At 34.3% G+C, this 17,344-nt stretch overlaps 2 protein-coding genes across 2 annotated transcripts; one reads left to right on the top strand and one right to left on the bottom strand.

The window, feature by feature from the left end:
- The first annotated feature begins 1,024 nt into the window (after positions 1 to 1,024).
- LOC21405992 (SNARE-interacting protein KEULE) lies at positions 1,025 to 8,723 on the top strand. Its single transcript, XM_024173271.1, has 21 exons — positions 1,025 to 1,214; positions 2,604 to 2,662; positions 3,323 to 3,404; positions 3,918 to 3,996; positions 4,504 to 4,554; positions 4,674 to 4,770; positions 4,915 to 4,947; positions 5,341 to 5,466; positions 5,550 to 5,741; positions 5,837 to 5,920; positions 6,006 to 6,104; positions 6,185 to 6,261; positions 6,551 to 6,647; positions 6,879 to 7,004; positions 7,131 to 7,226; positions 7,323 to 7,442; positions 7,524 to 7,601; positions 7,685 to 7,875; positions 7,999 to 8,089; positions 8,184 to 8,273; positions 8,369 to 8,723. The coding sequence occupies exons 1-21, from the start codon at positions 1,142 to 1,144 to the stop codon at positions 8,420 to 8,422; spliced, it is 1,995 nt and encodes a 664-aa protein (XP_024029039.1). The 5' UTR covers positions 1,025 to 1,141; the 3' UTR covers positions 8,423 to 8,723.
- Positions 8,724 to 9,506: 783 nt separating this feature from the next.
- Positions 9,507 to 12,952, bottom strand: LOC112093873 (deoxyribodipyrimidine photo-lyase). The gene is made up of 9 exons (XM_024173304.1): positions 12,565 to 12,952; positions 11,777 to 12,117; positions 11,460 to 11,700; positions 11,162 to 11,319; positions 11,043 to 11,079; positions 10,796 to 10,854; positions 10,540 to 10,621; positions 10,290 to 10,361; positions 9,507 to 9,941 (listed from the first exon to the last, which is right to left on the bottom strand). The coding sequence occupies exons 1-9, from the start codon at positions 12,874 to 12,876 to the stop codon at positions 9,768 to 9,770; spliced, it is 1,476 nt and encodes a 491-aa protein (XP_024029072.1). The 5' UTR covers positions 12,877 to 12,952; the 3' UTR covers positions 9,507 to 9,767.
- Between the last annotated feature and the right edge of the window lie 4,392 nt (positions 12,953 to 17,344).

Here is a 17,344-nt window from a genome sequence, read left to right as displayed (position 1 = left end):
ACTGATAAATAAATACCAATAAATTGCAAATTAATGATCTTAATAGCAAAGAACTTATTGTTCCGTTCAAAAAATGAAAAAAAAAAAAAGAGAAAAAGAGAAAACAATCTGAAAATGCGTAGATTCGTTTAGTCCCTATCTTTGTGGCCAACAAACATAGGCCAACCGCCAACACAAAGAAAAGAAGAAAAAGAAACGGAAAAAAAATAAAAGTTGACCAACTTTTCATAAAATTGGCTGGAGACTCAACAACGTGGACGTGATAAAAAAAAAAAAAACCAAAAAAACCAAAAGAGTGAAAAAAAAAAAAAATTTGTATGGAAGCTCCTGAATTATGGGCAAAAAAAAAAGAAAGAAGAATTTTCAAATATCTCTAGAGACATGCAAATCTGATTAATTCCGTGGTCTTCTAGTCCATTTTCTCTTCTATCTTTCACTCCTCACAGACGAAACGCGATGTGCCATTTTCCTATTTACCATTCCTCCCCTTCCAAACGCTCCCTTATATTTTTTGAAATTCTAAATTATTTCCTGCATTTTTTATCTTAATTGACATCGACCCTTATACTTTGAGAAATTCAAATTACAATTTGCGTCTATTTTCAAATACCCATTGGAAAGGAGAATTTATTATCCATTGAACAGAATTATTACTTATATATATATATATATTTTTTTTTTTCATTTCTGTATACTACTTTTCATATTTCTCCACTTTTTAATCTGTATGTTAAACTTGACTTAAAGGGTTATTTTGCGACATTTTGCAAAATACAAGATACATTTCTTAAGTTCTGAAAATATAAAAGGTAAATGGCGAATAAAAGTAAAACAGAGGGGAACTTTTGATATTGTTCCAAATTAAAAATCGATTTTCTGAATTATTCATATATAAATATTCATTTAACTTCCTTCTTCAAAGGGAAGGCCAAGGGGAAGGAAAAGGAAAGGAAGGAAATACCATTTCCTCTCTCTCTCTACTTTAACCCCCGCGTTTCTCCTTCTTCTCCGTCTCTTTCTCTCTCTACTCGACATCGATCACTGCGCGATCTCTTTCTCTCTCCAATTTCTTTTCCTCTCGGATCGGTCGGACGGGCAAAGGGAAGAAGAAGAAGAAGACGAAGAGGAAAAAGCTCTGACTATGTCGCTCTCCGATTCCGATTCGTCCTCCTATGGCGGCGATTACAAGAACTTCAAGCAAATCAGTCGTGATCGTACGTGCCATTTGCCTCTCTCTCTCTCTCTCTATTTCAAATTAAATTAATTAGGTTTTTTTAATCAATATGCTAATCAGTAATTTAGTGGCTTCCAATAATTTTGCTCGTGATTATCATCTCTTACGGGATTAGCAAGTTTGGTGAACTTAATCATTGAGACTACAAGTGAATTTGATTTCAATTTGGGTAGAAATGCGTCGGTCTTAATAGCTTCAATGTTTTAGGCATTTTGTCAATGTTTAAGTGTTTAATAAAACTGTATTTTATGGCTGTTGGATTGATACTAATTGTGGTATTCGCGGAAATTAGTTGACTGATTATATGACGCATCTTGTGCTTTTGTGATATCTTCGCATAAAAAGGAATATAATTTGTAGAAAGTGTCCACGGGGAGTAAGTGAAAGCTGTAAAGGTGAAGATTATTGTGATTATTCAGAACTGGAGAGGTATTTTGAAAATTTTAGATTTTATCTAGTAAAATGTGAAGCAGTTATTGTGTCCCGTAGGAATGTGGGAAGTGGGCTGAAAACCTTAGCAGTAACGATAATGAAGATCAAGGAAAGAAAGAAAGACTAGCTCTTTTGTGTGCCTACTTGAAAGCATAGTTGGTGGAGGAAGTAATGGACAGGAGGAGTTTGCTTTGACTACTCTTTTTGAACTTTTCAGCTGATTATCTGATAAAGTGGTGGAGATCTGCACTGTTGTCCTTCTGTAGGAAAGAAGTTTACGGTTTATTCAGTAGGCCAAGTTACAGGCTGTCGTTGTGATACATATTCACGGACATAGAATTTAGAAATGACTGCATTTTTTATGTTGCTTGCAAAAGGGATTCCTCTGATTTGCTTTTCACACCTGGTTAATGGATGTAATTCCCAGGGATACATGATTTTTTTTAAAAATCTTTTCTTTCCGCAAAATAGGAGTACAATAATGTGTTGAACTACTTCAACAAGTCTGCGTGTAAGATATCCAGCATCCGATGTTCGTACAGCAGTATCCACAACTCCTTTGTGGGCTCTGTGACAAGAAATGATATATTCTGTTAAAGACAGTATCCACAACTGCCATGCGTAGTTGTGGACGAGAGTGGGAACTTTTTGATATGTTGAGGAAAGAGAAAAATTAGATCATGTTACGCTATTTTTCTCATGTACTGCGCCGAGTGAATTTGATGAGCTCATTCAAGCTTGTTTTATTTCACCTCTTCATGGCTGGGGGAATCACGAGCTTATTCAAGCTTGTTTTCAGTATTATTTTACCTCTTCACATGATTGTCCTCGTTCATGTAATTTAATTTGTTCCGGTTATTATTTCTCTAGTTACCAGTAGCTTTGAGGTAGATGTCATGTTTTTGACTCATTGATCCAAATTGATGCTTTCCTTCAGGATTGTTACATGAAATGATCCAGCGAGCCAAGACAGGAGACTCAAAAACTACTTGGAAGGTATGAGCAATTTTTTTTTGGTGATTTTAATCAATATCTGTGCACTACTCTTCTTGTTAAGAGGGATCTTGAATTTCTACATTACTACCTTCCTCTTTTTTTCTGTGCAGACTTTTGCAAATATTCTATTTGACAGTCTATCTCATGATATGAAAACTCTTATGATGTCTCATTTTTGTCATTCTTAGGGGGGAAAAATGATCTCTATGTCTCTGCATTCTTTTTATTTTCCGTCCTTGAATTAACTGCAATTGGTTGTTCTATGTCCCCTACTTTTTTTTTTTTTTTTTTTTTTGTAATATTTAGGACCGGTTAAATATCATCTAATATATATATATATATATATATATGAATGAAAGTTTGCATCCTTGTATCAACTGTCTATTCCTTTCTTTGTTGACAACCATTGCTTGTATGCTATAAATTATATCTACTTGTATTCTATATTAGCTAGTCATTTATTCAAGATGCTTCAAAGTATGACCATGAAGCATGAAAGTTAACTTACAATACTCTTTAGGGCATAGCAGTGATGGAACATGCTTTTTCAGACTGCTTGGTTTTCTTCGTTTTTCCTTCCGAATGCTTAAAAATCTGCTGATATTTTGTCCATTAACATGTAGTTTTATATATTGAGTTCTCCCTTCTATTTTACTGTAGGTACTTATCATGGACAAACTCACTGTGAAAATAATGTCTTACTCGTGCAAGATGGCTGATGTTACCGAAGAAGGCGTTTCATGTAAGAGTCAACTATGCTAGTTACTTTACTACCAAACAACTATTGTTAGTTACTTAAGCTTTAAATACCTTCAAGTTTTGTTTATTATGGTTGCTGAAAATTGCATACTGTGTTTTCATCGATATATAGTGTATGTTATTATGTTAAATGAGAATGGTAATTTGGGTAGTAATGACTTCGTTGATGAAGGCTTGAAGTGACTGGTCCAGCTAGCTGAGCTAACAGACTAGCTTTTTCTTTTGCCCTTACGTTCTTTTAAGTTACAAAAGATTTACCCGTGAGAAGTTGCACTATGATTTTTAATTTTTCCTTCGCGAATTAATAAACAGGAGTTCTGCAGTTGTATGATGATTAAGATAATGGTTAGATAATGAGGGAAGAAAACCAATATAGGAATATGAATTTTTTATTTCAGTTTTTAAGTTGTTGGTTTCATAGTTGTAACTATCAATCTTTTGTTTTGTTTGTTTGTTTTTTTTTTTTTTAAGTTAATTTATTTATTTTTTTGGCCAGTGGTAGAAGATATGTACAAGAGAAGGCAACCATTACCCTCTATGGATGCTATCTACTTCATCCAGCCAACTAAAGAGAAGTAAAGTACTTTTTCTTATTTCTTAATATGGATGTTTGTACTGCCAGTAATGCCAGTGGATGTTGCTTCTTGTTGAGGAATGTGTTTTCCTTTGCTTTAGTTTTATTTCTTTGATTAATCTCAACTTCATCCTTTATATATATATATGCATATTCATTCATTCAGAGTAGAGTTTTAATTTGAGTTTCATAATTTATTCCAAAATTGACCTGCGTTTTGATGCTATCGGTTTTGGTAGGATTTTCATGTTGTATATTTTCCTTTTTACGAAACTAAAATCTTTGATTCCCAGTTTATTTTCTTTTCTTTTCTTTTTAATTATTCATTCAATTTTTTGTCCTGTGGGTTTTTATTTTATTTTATTTTATTTGGTGGGATGTTCTGTGTGTGGTGAAAATGCAACGATTGCTTCAAAAGATCTCTGAATTCATTGTCAATTTGCTATTAGGCATATATTTATATACTAGGTTTCCTCTCTCTCTCATGTCCTGTGGTATTTATCTGCAGCATCATCTTGTTCCTGTCAGACATGTCTGGAAGAGCACCTTTATACAGGAAGTATGTGAAGGATTATTTAGTTCTTTTCTAATTATTACCTCTGATTGGGATCTTCCAGCACTCATTACGTGTATTCCAAATTCCAATAGTTTTGACTTCTATCCTTTGTTTTTGTGAAGGGCCTTTGTTTTTTTCAGTTCACCTGTTCCAAAAGAATTTATTGCTCACATTAAGAAAGATGGAACAGTATTGCCTCGCATAGGTGCATTGATAGAGGTAAATGTCGTCTTTTTTGGACTATAATTTTTTTTTACTATTTGGGGTAAAATGTAGAGGTGAATTTCATAAAATTAGCAAAATTCTCCTTGGTTTGTATTCCTTAAGAACTTCATCGATACTCATTTGGGCAAAATTGTGCAGATGAATCTGGAGTATTTTGCTATAGACAGCCAGGTATGTGATGTTGTGTTCAGTCCACTGTTTAAAATTCTACGTATAATTCAAATAATCATTTTATACATATTGTCTTCTGTGCATGTTATATCCTCTGAGTTTATTTGTTGAAAACATAAACACAAAATATCCCTGGTATGATATATTAACAAAAATCAAGGCACTAGAAATATCCTTTTAGTGTCTCTGTTTCTGTACTTAATTGTTGCCAACAATTTATTATTTTTTGAATCGGAACACATTTAGAAATTTCAAAGGGGATAGGGGTTGAATATGGATTGCTAAGGTTTGTTCTTATACATATTGCTGATTGCATTCACTGGACTGTCTCTTTTCCCCATTGATGTTGATGTCTTATGTTCTTTCTTTGTTCCTTAACTGTTTCTCGTACAGGGTTTTATTACCAACAATGAGAGGGCCTTAGAGGAACTGTTTGGTGATGAGGAGGATACACGCAAAGGTGTTGCATGTCTGAATGTGATGGCAACTCGCTTGGCTACAGTTTTTGCTTCTTTGAGGGTACATATATGGCGGTTTAAACCATATTTTGATTGACGGTCAAGTGACAACTTTCTGAAGCGTGTTATGTTTTGATAACTCAGGAATTTCCATATGTTCGGTATCGAGCTGCCAAGTCCCTTGATGCAACCACGATGACAACGTTTCATGATTTAATTCCTACGAAGCTTGCTGCTGGAGTGTGGGATTGTCTTATGAAATATAAGAAAACAGTAAAAAATTTTCCAGAGACAGAAACATGCGAGTTGCTAATCCTTGACAGATCTGTAGATCAGGTTTTTAGGTGCATCTGTTGGTTATAAATATAGATTATGCTTATTGTTACCTTTGTCCGTATATGTTGATGAATATACTTGTTTTGAATTTTCAGATTGCTCCTGTCATACATGAGTGGACATATGATGCTATGTGCCACGACTTACTAAATATGGAAGGCAATAAATATGTACACGAAGTGAGTTCCATTGTCAAAACCTTAAATGGGACCAAATATTATATCTACTTTTATCCTGGTTAGACGTACTAAAACTATTATTCAGGTTCCTAGCAAAACTGGAGGTCCACCTGAGAAGAAAGAGGTTCTTCTAGAAGATCATGATCCTGTCTGGCTTGAACTTCGACATGCACATATTGCAGATGTATGTCCTATTCTTATACACGTTTTTTCTTGATTACTTTTCATATAAACATATAATGATGATCACCAATGTATTCTCAGGCTAGTGAACGATTGCATGAGAAAATGACCAACTTCATATCAAAGAATAAGGCTGCACAAATCCAGCACGGTTCAAGGTAACGTTCATTAGTGAGAAATTGTCATGTTATGACCTCATATGGGATGTACTAATATATATATATATATATATATTGTTTTGGAATCTGTTTTGTTATTGAATTTTATTGTTCAGATTTTATCTCAACTTTTTTCTTGTTCTTGCTTTAATTTAGCTGTCACTGAATGGTAGTAATTAACAATATAATCTGTCACTTCTGTGTAACATTGAGAGCTGAAACAATTTTGTAGGTTTTGTAGTTCCAGAAATTAATATGTTTCTTACGTCAACGATCACTTGATTTGTAGAAATGGTGGTGAACTGTCTACTCGGGATTTGCAAAAGATGGTTCAAGCATTGCCACAATATAGTGAACAAATTGACAAGCTCTCCCTTCATGTAGAGGTTAGTTTCATTCATACAGTATCCAATAGTAAATCACTTCCTATACATTTTTATGAAATCTAGCGTTTTCCTATATATGAATTCAGTTCCAAAGTAGTTTTTTAATTGGGTTATGTTAATCATTTTCTTGGATTTGAGTGAAAATGTAATCATAACAGCTAGCTTTACTTATTAATTTCGTTTTTGGGGGGGTACGATGGTATAAACTTGGGTTTTGTCTTGTTATTCCAGATTGCAGGGAAGATAAACAGAATTATCAGGGAACAGGGGCTTAGAGAACTTGGGCAGTTGGAGCAGGATCTCGTTTTTGGAGATGCAGGAATGAAAGATGTAATCAAATATTTGACTACAAAAGATGTAAGACAATGTACAAGCTACAAATATACTGCGAAAAAAAAGCAGCTACAAATATATTGGATTCATCACCAGATTCCTTGTTAAGATGTATTGTAAACTAAATACATTGGTACTGGTCTTATGCAGGACACAACTCGTGAAAATAAGTTGCGCTTGTTGATGATTCTTGCTGCCATTTATCCTGAAAAATTCGAGGGTGAGAAGGGTGCCAATTTGATGAAGGTTGGTTTGTTTGTTTTTACTAATTTTTCTTGTTTCTTCCTAATGAGGTGAATTGTCCTATCTATTGCTGATCTTTGCAATCTTGTTTTGTTCTAGTTGGCAAAATTACCAGCTGATGATATGAACGCTGTGAATAATTTGAAGCTCCTTGGTGGATCATCAGATACCAAAAAGAGCTCAATGAGTCCCTTCTCTCTGAAGTTTGATATGCATAAGGTTGATGCCTTTGTAGTTGAATACTTTTTCTGGTTGCTGAAGTTCAAGTTTTAACATCTAACAAAAATTAGTAATTTTCAGAAGAAACGATCGGTTCGTAAAGACCGCACTGGTGAAGAAGAAACATGGCAGCTTTCACGTTTTTATCCCATAATAGAGGTACTTTCATAATAAACATGTAAACTTTTTCCCGTTCTTACTAATGAAGCGATTACTTCATTTAAATTTTTCTCCTCTTTCAGGAGCTAATCGAAAAACTCAACAAAGGTGAACTGTCAAAAGAAGATTATCATTGCTTAAATGACCCAAGTCCAACTTTCCATGGGACATCCCATGGCCCCTCGTCATATCAACCCCCAGTTGCTCATTCAATGAGATCAAAACGAACACCAACGTGGGCTCGGCCGAGGAACTCTGATGATGGGTATTCAAGGTGCAGTTCTTGTGTAGTGCTTTTTTAGGTTCATCTGTTTCTCTGAATTGATTATTTCGACTTATCGATCTTTTTTTTTTTTGGTAGCCACTCAATATTTATCTTTTTGTTTGCCGAATATAGTGATTCAGTACTAAGACATGCATCAAGTGATTTCAAGAAGATGGGGCAACGAATTTTTGTATTTATAGTTGGTGGAGCTACTAGATCAGAGGTAAGAGAGTTTTCTGATTCATTTGTCAACAATGTTTTGGTGCTTTCTTTTTTCTTGTCTATGGATCTTGACTCATGGTCTTGTTCATTTTCAGCTTAGGGTTTGCCACAAGCTTACAAATAAACTGAAGAGGGAAATTATTCTAGGCTCCTCAAGCCTTGATGACCCTCCACAATTTATAACGGTAATTTCTATTGATCTTTAACTTCCATCAGGCCCCAATATCCTTAATTCAATATCTCCTTACAACTTAAAGTCTTTATTTGTTTTAATCTGCAGAAACTTAAGTTGCTAACGGCAAATGAACTCTCATTAGATGATCTACAAATTTGAAGATGACCGGCTTTGAAAGACTCGAAAGAGTACTCTCTGTTGTCTAGTCCAATTTGTAATCATAGAAACATATCAGTTCATTACATTAAATTTATTTAGCGCAAAACTCGGAATTTTTGCTCAAAGATTCTGTCACTGGTGTAATTCTAAATGAGCATCCTGGCCGTCTGAGTTTCCTGGGCTCTGTATTATATTGACATGCGCCAAATTGGTGGGTGTGTATAACCATCGAAAGTGTGTATAATGTTGACTTTCACTGATTCAAAAGACCATTTATAATAACCTGGTGGTTTCTACTGTATTTTACTTTTTCTATTTGTCCTTGGTGAAGTCCGAATTTTGTCCAACGGATAAACTTTGCTGTCTGATAGCAATTAAATTCCCCTGATTGTAGGAAAATATTCCTAACCGACTGTTTGAAACTGTTATATCTTTATCGCATTCTGTTAGTTTTGCAGAGTTCATTACGATGTGATTTTGATTGAATCCAAGAAGAGTCACAGCTGCACCTTTTTTATTCATGCTTTCATATTCTTTACTGGAACTGATAGCAACTTCTTAAGCATGGTCATTTTTTCTTTTCTTTTTTTTTTTTTTTTTTGAAGAAAAAGAAGAAGCATGTTTCATCACCTCTATCAATCACCGACACTTTTAATAAGTATCAAATCAAGTGATGTGATGTTTTACATGATGGTATTACGTGTCATTTGTCCCGTTAGAATTTTTAATTTCTTAATTTATTATAAGTCTATTTAGTTTACTGATTTGAGTTTTTAATTTAAATTGAGATGTGATTGTATGTGAAAATTTTTTATTATAACAAAAAAGTTAAATATGACTGTTTTTGAAAATTTTTTACTGTAACAAAACTCAATAAAATGAACGGAGTATCTTGTTACTTGTTAGCAGTTAAGTACTTGCACATGATATAAATAATTCTTCTTTAGGCTCTGCAATCTGTACACACCCGCTGCAATATATTGAAGACAAACAATAAAAAACATTAAATGAGAAAAGTAAAATCTTATTCATTTCATGACGCAAGCTATATTATTACAATATTTTTTCTCACATAAATTTAAATTTAACTTTTTTACTATAGTGTTTTATTCTCACATACACAACTCAAGTCACGATGAACTTAGTCTAAGACATCAAAAAACACAGATCTTCAATTCAATCAATAAAAACATGAGCTTCAAACATTTTTTTCCCCTTGTCTTAACTTTCAAATAAGCTAAACTGTGGTTGCTAAGTATTAATATTTTCTCTCTCCTTTTTTTTTTTTTTGGTAATAAAGTGAAGACTAATGTTTTATAGTTAAGTCAGTTAGAAGCTGAAGCTGCTAACTACGGAGTTCCTTAGCCTTTCCATTGAGCTGATTCTCTGGTTTTCTCTTCTTGATTTCGCCCACAAGCCTCTTGACGTAGGCAATGTAACCATCAACATCAAATTTCCTTTTGCACCCTGCAAAATTCATGTAACGTATCTTCCCGAACACTGGTCGTTCCCGCCAACCCTGAATTTGCCAGGAAAAAAATATATATATATTAGAGAGAGGAATTTGATGCTGAGAAATGAATTGGTCCTATTTCATGTCTGCTTAACTAAAGAAGTCATAACCACGTAAAAGGAAATGAGAAAACATCTAGTTCTTCATGTTGAGTCCATTAAAACTGATAGTAATGTGGTCTACAACCACCTATAAAACACGTAATGGTTATATCTTCTTGAGAAATTTCTTGACAAATATGAGAACAACTCACCCAATTAAGACAAAACAAGGGGAATATTTTAAAATTTCCCCAACTTTGCTCCTCCAAAATAGAAAGTTGAACAAGAAATCAAGAATATAATGGAAACAAACCTGGTCATGAACACCACAGATTGACCACATGCAACCCACGTACCCATTTGGATCCCTTCCATCTATTTCATACTGCAAAGAAAGAGTTGACGTAAGAGTTCATGATAATCTTTCATTAGCCTTCCAATTGAACTGTTCTTTCTTAGCTTTCATTTTAGTGTGACCTTGAGCATTCTCTAACAATTGCTCAATTCTTAACAACAATTGAAATCTAACACCAAGAACCATTACATGGTAGTAGTTGAATTACCTTGTCATTTAAATATATAGATATCTCAAGAGCTTCTTCAGGTCTTCTTGTCCACTCAAGAATCTTCTTTGCCCAATACATCCTGCACAAAAATGCAACATTGTCCGTTAAATTGGAAGAAATAAAAGTGCACGTATGGAAAAACAAGCAAATACTATTGTTAACTCTTGCTGCAAAAATGAAATGCTGTGTCAAAATCACAGTACTAAGGCGTCAAACTATGAAAAATAGACAAATACATCAAAGGTTTACTTGCCGCATAAATCCATGCATCTTTCCGTGGTGCACCATCTCTAATTGAGAAGCATTCCAGAGCTGAATAGTAATAACATAGGAGTATGTTATTGAAAGAATGGGCAAGAGAATGTATAATTACCATGATGAGAATTAGCGGATCTTTATAAATTTAAGAGTCGAAACAAGAAGAGGGGAAGTTAGTAAAGTTAAGCTGCAAGAAAAAACTTATCATTCAAAATAGAACTATAAAGAACAAGTTAACTTACAGGATCAGATGTTTGTGCCTTCTCCAGTTGCTCTCTCCTGCAAATTGAATTGTTATTAAAGACTTCGAAACAATGAGTTCTCGAACAGATATCAGCAGTAGAAACAAAAGATTGCTCACGTATAAAGATGTTCTCGCTTATCAGAAGCATGGTCCATCAAAGTCTTGCGTGCCCATTCCCATGCTCCTTTAAGTGAATCATAATGTGGCTGGTAATAGCAGAAGTTATCAGCAAGTTCTCTGCGGACGATCAACTCCTCCAAAAATGTGTCCACTGCCTTGAATATCAAGTAGATGGAGAGAAACACAGATTAACTTAAGTACCAGATGCAATAAAGCACCAAATGAAAAGCAATATAACCATGATTAAGCAAGCTTTCTGCAGCCAATAATGTTCCAAGAATTTGACATCACTAACCTGAGGACTAAGCTTGCGAACAGCACGAGCCTCTAAGGCGCACCTCTGTGCAGATATTTGTCCAAAATGCAAATAGGGAGAAAGGCCAGAAAGCGCACTAGGTTTCAAGGGATTATTCCTGTCTGTCGAATAATTCTTCAACCTCTTCGTCAAGAATCCATTCTTACTACCCATCAAAACCTCCATTGCTGCCTTCTCACCGGGTTCACACCATGCAATTTCAGGAACTTCTGCCCCTTTCCTAATTAGAGACAACAACGTCAAGAGCACAATTTCAAAAAAAATCCAACATATCAAAACTAAATTTGGCATCTAACCTCAAAGCCTCGGCAATGATTTCGTCCCAGACAATCACATGATTTGTGGAATCCCATTTCCTAACAGGCGGCTCAAGGGTAGGAAAATCAATGAGGTATTCGGGAAGCCTCTTGTTTATCTTACTCCTGATGGTCTTAGCACTATATTCCAATTTCTCGGATGCCAACCAAGCAGGTACCACATTATGAGCATCAACTTCATGAACACTCACAGAATCACCAACCCTTTTGCAAATATCCTCCTTACATTTCCTAACTTCGCGTAGTGGAGAAAAGTCCGTAACTAGAAGCGAAGCCCCACACTCACTCAAGAAATTCGGTATAGTATCTTCAGCTTCTCCCTACAAATTATCCCATAGAAGCATTCCAGATTGTAAACGTCGCATAACGCTACAAGCACAAACTTGTTTACCATGTTTTGACCACCTATTGTTAATTGGTTAAAATACAGACATGAACAAGTAACTTAAATGTTATCTAACAAAGCCATTATCACATCGGTTTGTGCTAAAATTTGACAAACATTCACAAAATGCTAGGGAAACCAACTCGTTTATCAAGTTTTGACCACCAATTTTCAATATATGTTGTTGACTACAATACATGAGCAACTTCCGCAAGTGTTTATCACCCCAATTATAACAGAACAAAACCATTACTGTTACTTGGTATTAAAATTTGCTTAAAAAAAAAACAGAACCCATGATTTAGCATAACTTTCACGTTTAAATTCAGGTGGAAAAAAAAAACCACCAAATGGGCATTAAAAAATATGATCTTGAACATACCCGGAACAAAAAGAATGGAATTTGAAGAGTCTGTTGAAGAGAAAGACACAATTTTTGCAAAGCCCTGAGCATAAACCCGAGATGCCGAGCTTTGGCGCCCTTAAACTGGTCGAAGAGATTGAAAGCAACGGCGACGGGGACGTTGGCCTTGTTGGCCTGATCAACGGCGTGGATCAGCGCCCAGTTGTCCCTCGACCGTTGATCTCTGAACATCCAGTAAACGACGGGACCCGCAGCCTTCCCATCTGACGGTCTACGACCTTCCTTGAGGACCCTTACTCGACCCGGTTGAACGGAGGAGGTCATGGTCATGGTAATAGATGACCGAAATGGCAGGTGCTTGCTAACATGCGCCGGGTAGGAACGGATAATGTGAGCCAGGGGTGCGTATTTTAAGGGAGAGAGAGAGAGAGAGAGAGGAGAAGTTGGAAGAGACGGAGGAAAAAGAGAGGGAACTGAAGACAGTAACTTGTGGTTTTGAACGGATGTACGTGGCATTCTCTCAGCTTGACACGTGACAACAGAGGTATTTTGTTTAATTTTTTTATTTTTTCTCACACAACACAAACACCCTAAAAAGAAAATTAGTGAACTTATTTTTAATACTTTTTTTAATTAAAGAGTATTAATTAAGTATAAGAGTAAAAATTCAAGACATATACATTCTAAAATATATTTGTATTTTTTTTTTTAAAAGGTTAACTTATGACTCATTTATTTTGCGATTCAGAACTCAGATTGAAATGTAAATTTATGTGAGAAAACATTGTATCAAAAAAATTAAATTTGAATTTTTTTTTAAAAAATATATTGTAATAAAATGTTTTGAGTTATAATTCTAATTATAAAATGAATGAGTCTTAGAGTTAAAAGAAAGATGTTGAAATGGCACTCTTTCACTTAAGCTCGTTTGGTTCATGGATTAGAACTATGAGATTAGAATCATTTTTAATTTACGTGTATTTTTTATGAGAGAAAATACTGTAGCAAATCATGAACCATAATTCGAATCAGAAAACGAATCCTCAAATCAAACGGGCTCAGGAAAGAGGGAAATTACAAGAAATGACACTTAAAGAAAGTAGTTGATTTTGATTCTTGCCATTGTATTTCAAATTTTCAATATAATAATCAACTTTGCATATAACTCTATCCTTGTGATTTTTTCTTGTGAAAATATTATCTCTCTCTCTTTTCGGAACATCAACAACATTGACGATGAATGTACAAGGCAACGAGCGTATCCTGGCATTGCGAGGAGCTAACCTACATGTCTCTCTCTCTCTCTCTCTCTCTCTCTGTTTTGGCCTTGTTACGCGTTTGTATTTTGTTATTCCAACAAAGTTATCGCCACTATCACAGTATGATATTACCAGCAATATGATAGACTACCTCCGGTAACTTGACTGGCTACAGTCGATGACATGACAAACTAGCATGCTGCTTGGTTATCCACTTATGGGCAAAGAGCAAGGCCACCCTTCGAGACTTTGGTGCTGAGAAATTGATTTGCGAAAAGTGGTTAGACAATCCGTGTATCAGAAACTACCGGGGTATACGATTAATGTATCAAAAATTATCTACTCATATGCCAAAAGCAAACCAGCGGTTACCAATAGTAAACCGGGGTAACGCAGGCATTTTAAATATCCTAAAAGTAATATTCTTCTTTTTTTTTAAAGGATAAAATAGATAATGATATTTTTTCCAAAAAAAAAAAAAAATTATAAAACTTTGTGGTCTTCATAAATCTCCCTTGAGAATATGCTAAACTAAAAAATAATGGGCGCGTTTGTTTTCGGTTTTGAAAACTTTTTCACGTTTTTTAAGAAAAAAAAATTGAAACTAGACATGAAACCGCATTTGGGAAAGCATAGTACCAAAATAAAAAAACAAAAACGTTTTTGTATTATTCCCAAAAACTCATGCTTTTTTGAAAACGGATTAAATCTGTTTTCATTTTTTCCCTTTTCATTTTCTCCGGCCGTTCTCCTCTACCTCTCGCCGTTCTTCTCTCCCGCTGTGCCATTCTCTTCTCTCCCTCTTGCTGTTATCTTGTCGTTCTCTTCTCTCCCTCTTCGCCGTTCTGTTCTCTCCCTCTCGCCGTTCTCTTCACTCTTCACTCCCTCAAACTCCCATTTTTTTTTCTCTCCAACAACAACGGCAATGAAACCGCAATGGCCATGAACAACGTCAAGAAGAAGAACAACAACTTTTCTTCGGCGATTTTTAGAGGGCTGGGATGTAGTGTGGGGTCCTCATAGCAAGTCTATGTGCCGGTGATGATCCAAACGTTCGCAGATTAGGAAGGGAAGAAAGTGAGGAAGAAGAAGCGTACTCATGAGTTAGGAAGCGACGTGGGCAGTTTGGATTTTCAGACTCAAAACTTTATGAGTTTTCTTTTTCATTCACTCAAATTTGAAGTTGAAATTTTTTAAAGGTTATTCTTTAAGTTTCTATATATATTTTGTGATTTTTTTTTTACTATAACTTTACCTGGGTTTGATGAGGATATGGCTTTGGTGATCTTAGGGGCTGGGTTCTTTCTTTTCCTTTTCATTTCTTCTTTTTTTTTTTCTTTTTTTTTTTTTTCTATCTAAGGGGCTGGGTTTGTTTATTTGGGTTTCTTCCTTTTTCTTTTATTTTTCCTCCTCAATTTAGATGAATCGGATCACAAGAACATTTTGCTGAACTTTGTTCTGATTTGCCGACACTATCAAACACACAGTTTCAATTTTTTAAAATTGAAAATAATTTCTGAAAAATAACTATCAAACGCATTTTTAAAAATAATTTTTACTTAAAAATGAAACTATTTTTATTTTCATTTTCATTTTCATTTTCATACAGAAAATAAAATTATTTTAGAACGAGTTCTAAATATACTCAGGCCTCGTTCGTTTCGCTAATTCGAGTTTAGAATTTGAGTTTTGTTACAGTAAAAAGTTCTCACAAACAATCACATTTAATTTTTTTACTACAATAAAAAGCTCTCACATACAATTACATCTCAACTCAAATTCTAAACTCGAATCAGCGAAACGAACGAGACCTCAATATTTTTCATTTTCAAGTCACCTGTAAGCGAATAACTATTCCATACACCGTTCTTGGCCAATTTAATTAATGTAGAATTCAGCTTAATCCAATAGACACTATTTAAATTTTATTATTAAAGTATTTTCTCTAACATAAAATTTGAATTTATGTTCAAATTTTCTATTAAATAAATTAACCGTGTATTATTTTTTACAAAAGAGAACATATAGATAATTCCCTGCACCATTGGACCTCTCTAGTAGGGAATTAGGCTCATGTTTCTCGTCCTCTTTAAGGGGACACAAATTATGCCATCCCCAATACCAACAATCATCATTATCAGTATCAATCACACAGTACACAAGCAAAAACCAAAAAAAAAAAATTACAATTAAAAATAAAAAGACGAAGAAAAATCCAATCAGATACTCTTATGCAATAGTGTGTGAATTCATGTATTTTATGAGAGCGTGTGATGCTTACATATAGATATATACACACACACACACATGGTAGTACAATTCTTACTATGCGTGTATGGTGGGCCCAATAATCATGTCGTTGATCTCGCCAGCTGTTTGTAATTGCAAAAACAAGTTTCAGCTTTCAATGTTTTAGAACTGCAATATTGCTCTAAATTTCCCCCTTCTTTTTTATTTTTCCTCCCCTCAACTTTTTAAAAGGAGGGGAAATTGCAAATGAGCTTTCTCATAATTTCATGGACTTTAAGGCTTTCTTTTATGGGGGCATCATTTGTGGGGCCCTCTCAGCTTCTCAATCCATGCCCTACACGTGGCTCGCATCCTTTTGCTAATCATAGGCATCCAAATGAATAAAAGGAACTCATATATTAGGGTTTTTATATCCACATTAGAATTCATATTGTTGAAACATAAAATATATGTAAATTTAACAAAATTTTAAGGAAAATCTGACAGTCTATATAAAATTCTCCTTACTTTCATTATTATTTTAGCTTTTCTTCTGCTTCTCATTTTTGGTCATGATTTTCCACACCCCTCCCATATCAACTTTGTATATATCTCAACAAATAGAAAGCTTTCTACCAAAAAAAAAAGCTTTTTCCAAAAAAAAAAAAAAAAAAAAAAAAAAAAAAAACTAACAGAAAGCTCCCCTTTACCACAATTCAAGCTTCAATAATTTAAAGCCAAGCTGCATGACATAAATATACTTATTCAGTACAATCAGGAAAAGAAAAATATTGTGGTTGTGTATTCTTCTATAAATAATTAAACAAGAAAGAGAGAAGAAGTTTCAACCATATAAAGCTGGAAAAGGGGTGTATATAAGGTTGTCATATATGTGATAAAAATTAAAAATGATTATGTAGCAAAATTGCTAATTGTTAAAGATATAATAATTCCATCTCAAATAGAGAACGAATTTTTATCGCCTAATTATAACTTATAATATATGTAATACGAGTATACGACTCTTTATTTTATGTTGTCCTTTATTTATTTATTTTGGCTTTAAAAGACTGCAATTAGAAGCTGCATCTTGTGGCCCAAATAAGCATGGAAGGAAATAAATTATGAAAATAATGGAGAAATAGAAGATTTTAATTTGTGTTCAATTTCATTTAGAAGCTGGTAGCAGTATCTTATCGAGAAATAAAGTCCAGGTATCGTTGCTGACAAACACGTCGAAGTGGTTTTAACAAAGTTTGAGATTTAGTTGGACAAACAATTACAAAACTAGTAGCTTTAACTCATTGCCC

This window comes from Morus notabilis, unplaced genomic scaffold (genome assembly GCF_000414095.1).
Source record: "Morus notabilis unplaced genomic scaffold, ASM41409v2 Scaffold87, whole genome shotgun sequence".
Classification (NCBI taxonomy): domain Eukaryota; kingdom Viridiplantae; phylum Streptophyta; class Magnoliopsida; order Rosales; family Moraceae; genus Morus; species Morus notabilis.
Note: the sequence above shows the minus strand (reverse complement) of the source record. Positions and strands in the feature narration are given on the sequence as shown.

What these genes read in the sequence shown, in the direction of transcription:
- LOC21405992 (XM_024173271.1), top strand. Translation starts at nt 1,142, where the DNA reads ATGTCGCTCTCCGATTCCGATTCGTCCTCCTATGGCGGCGATTACAAG. An exon ending in ATCCAGCCAACTAAAGAGAA is followed by an intron (nt 3,997 to 4,503) that starts GTAAAGTACTTT and finishes ATTTATCTGCAG; the next exon opens with CATCATCTTGTTCCTGTCAG. An exon ending in GACATGCACATATTGCAGAT is followed by an intron (nt 6,105 to 6,184) that starts GTATGTCCTATT and finishes ATGTATTCTCAG; the next exon opens with GCTAGTGAACGATTGCATGA.
- LOC112093873 (XM_024173304.1), bottom strand. Translation starts at nt 12,876, where the DNA reads ATGACCATGACCTCCTCCGTTCAACCGGGTCGAGTAAGGGTCCTCAAG. An exon ending in ATCATTGCCGAGGCTTTGAG is followed by an intron (nt 11,701 to 11,776) that starts GTTAGATGCCAA and finishes GTCTCTAATTAG; the next exon opens with GAAAGGGGCAGAAGTTCCTG. An exon ending in AAGATGCATGGATTTATGCG is followed by an intron (nt 10,622 to 10,795) that starts GCAAGTAAACCT and finishes ATTTTTGTGCAG; the next exon opens with GATGTATTGGGCAAAGAAGA.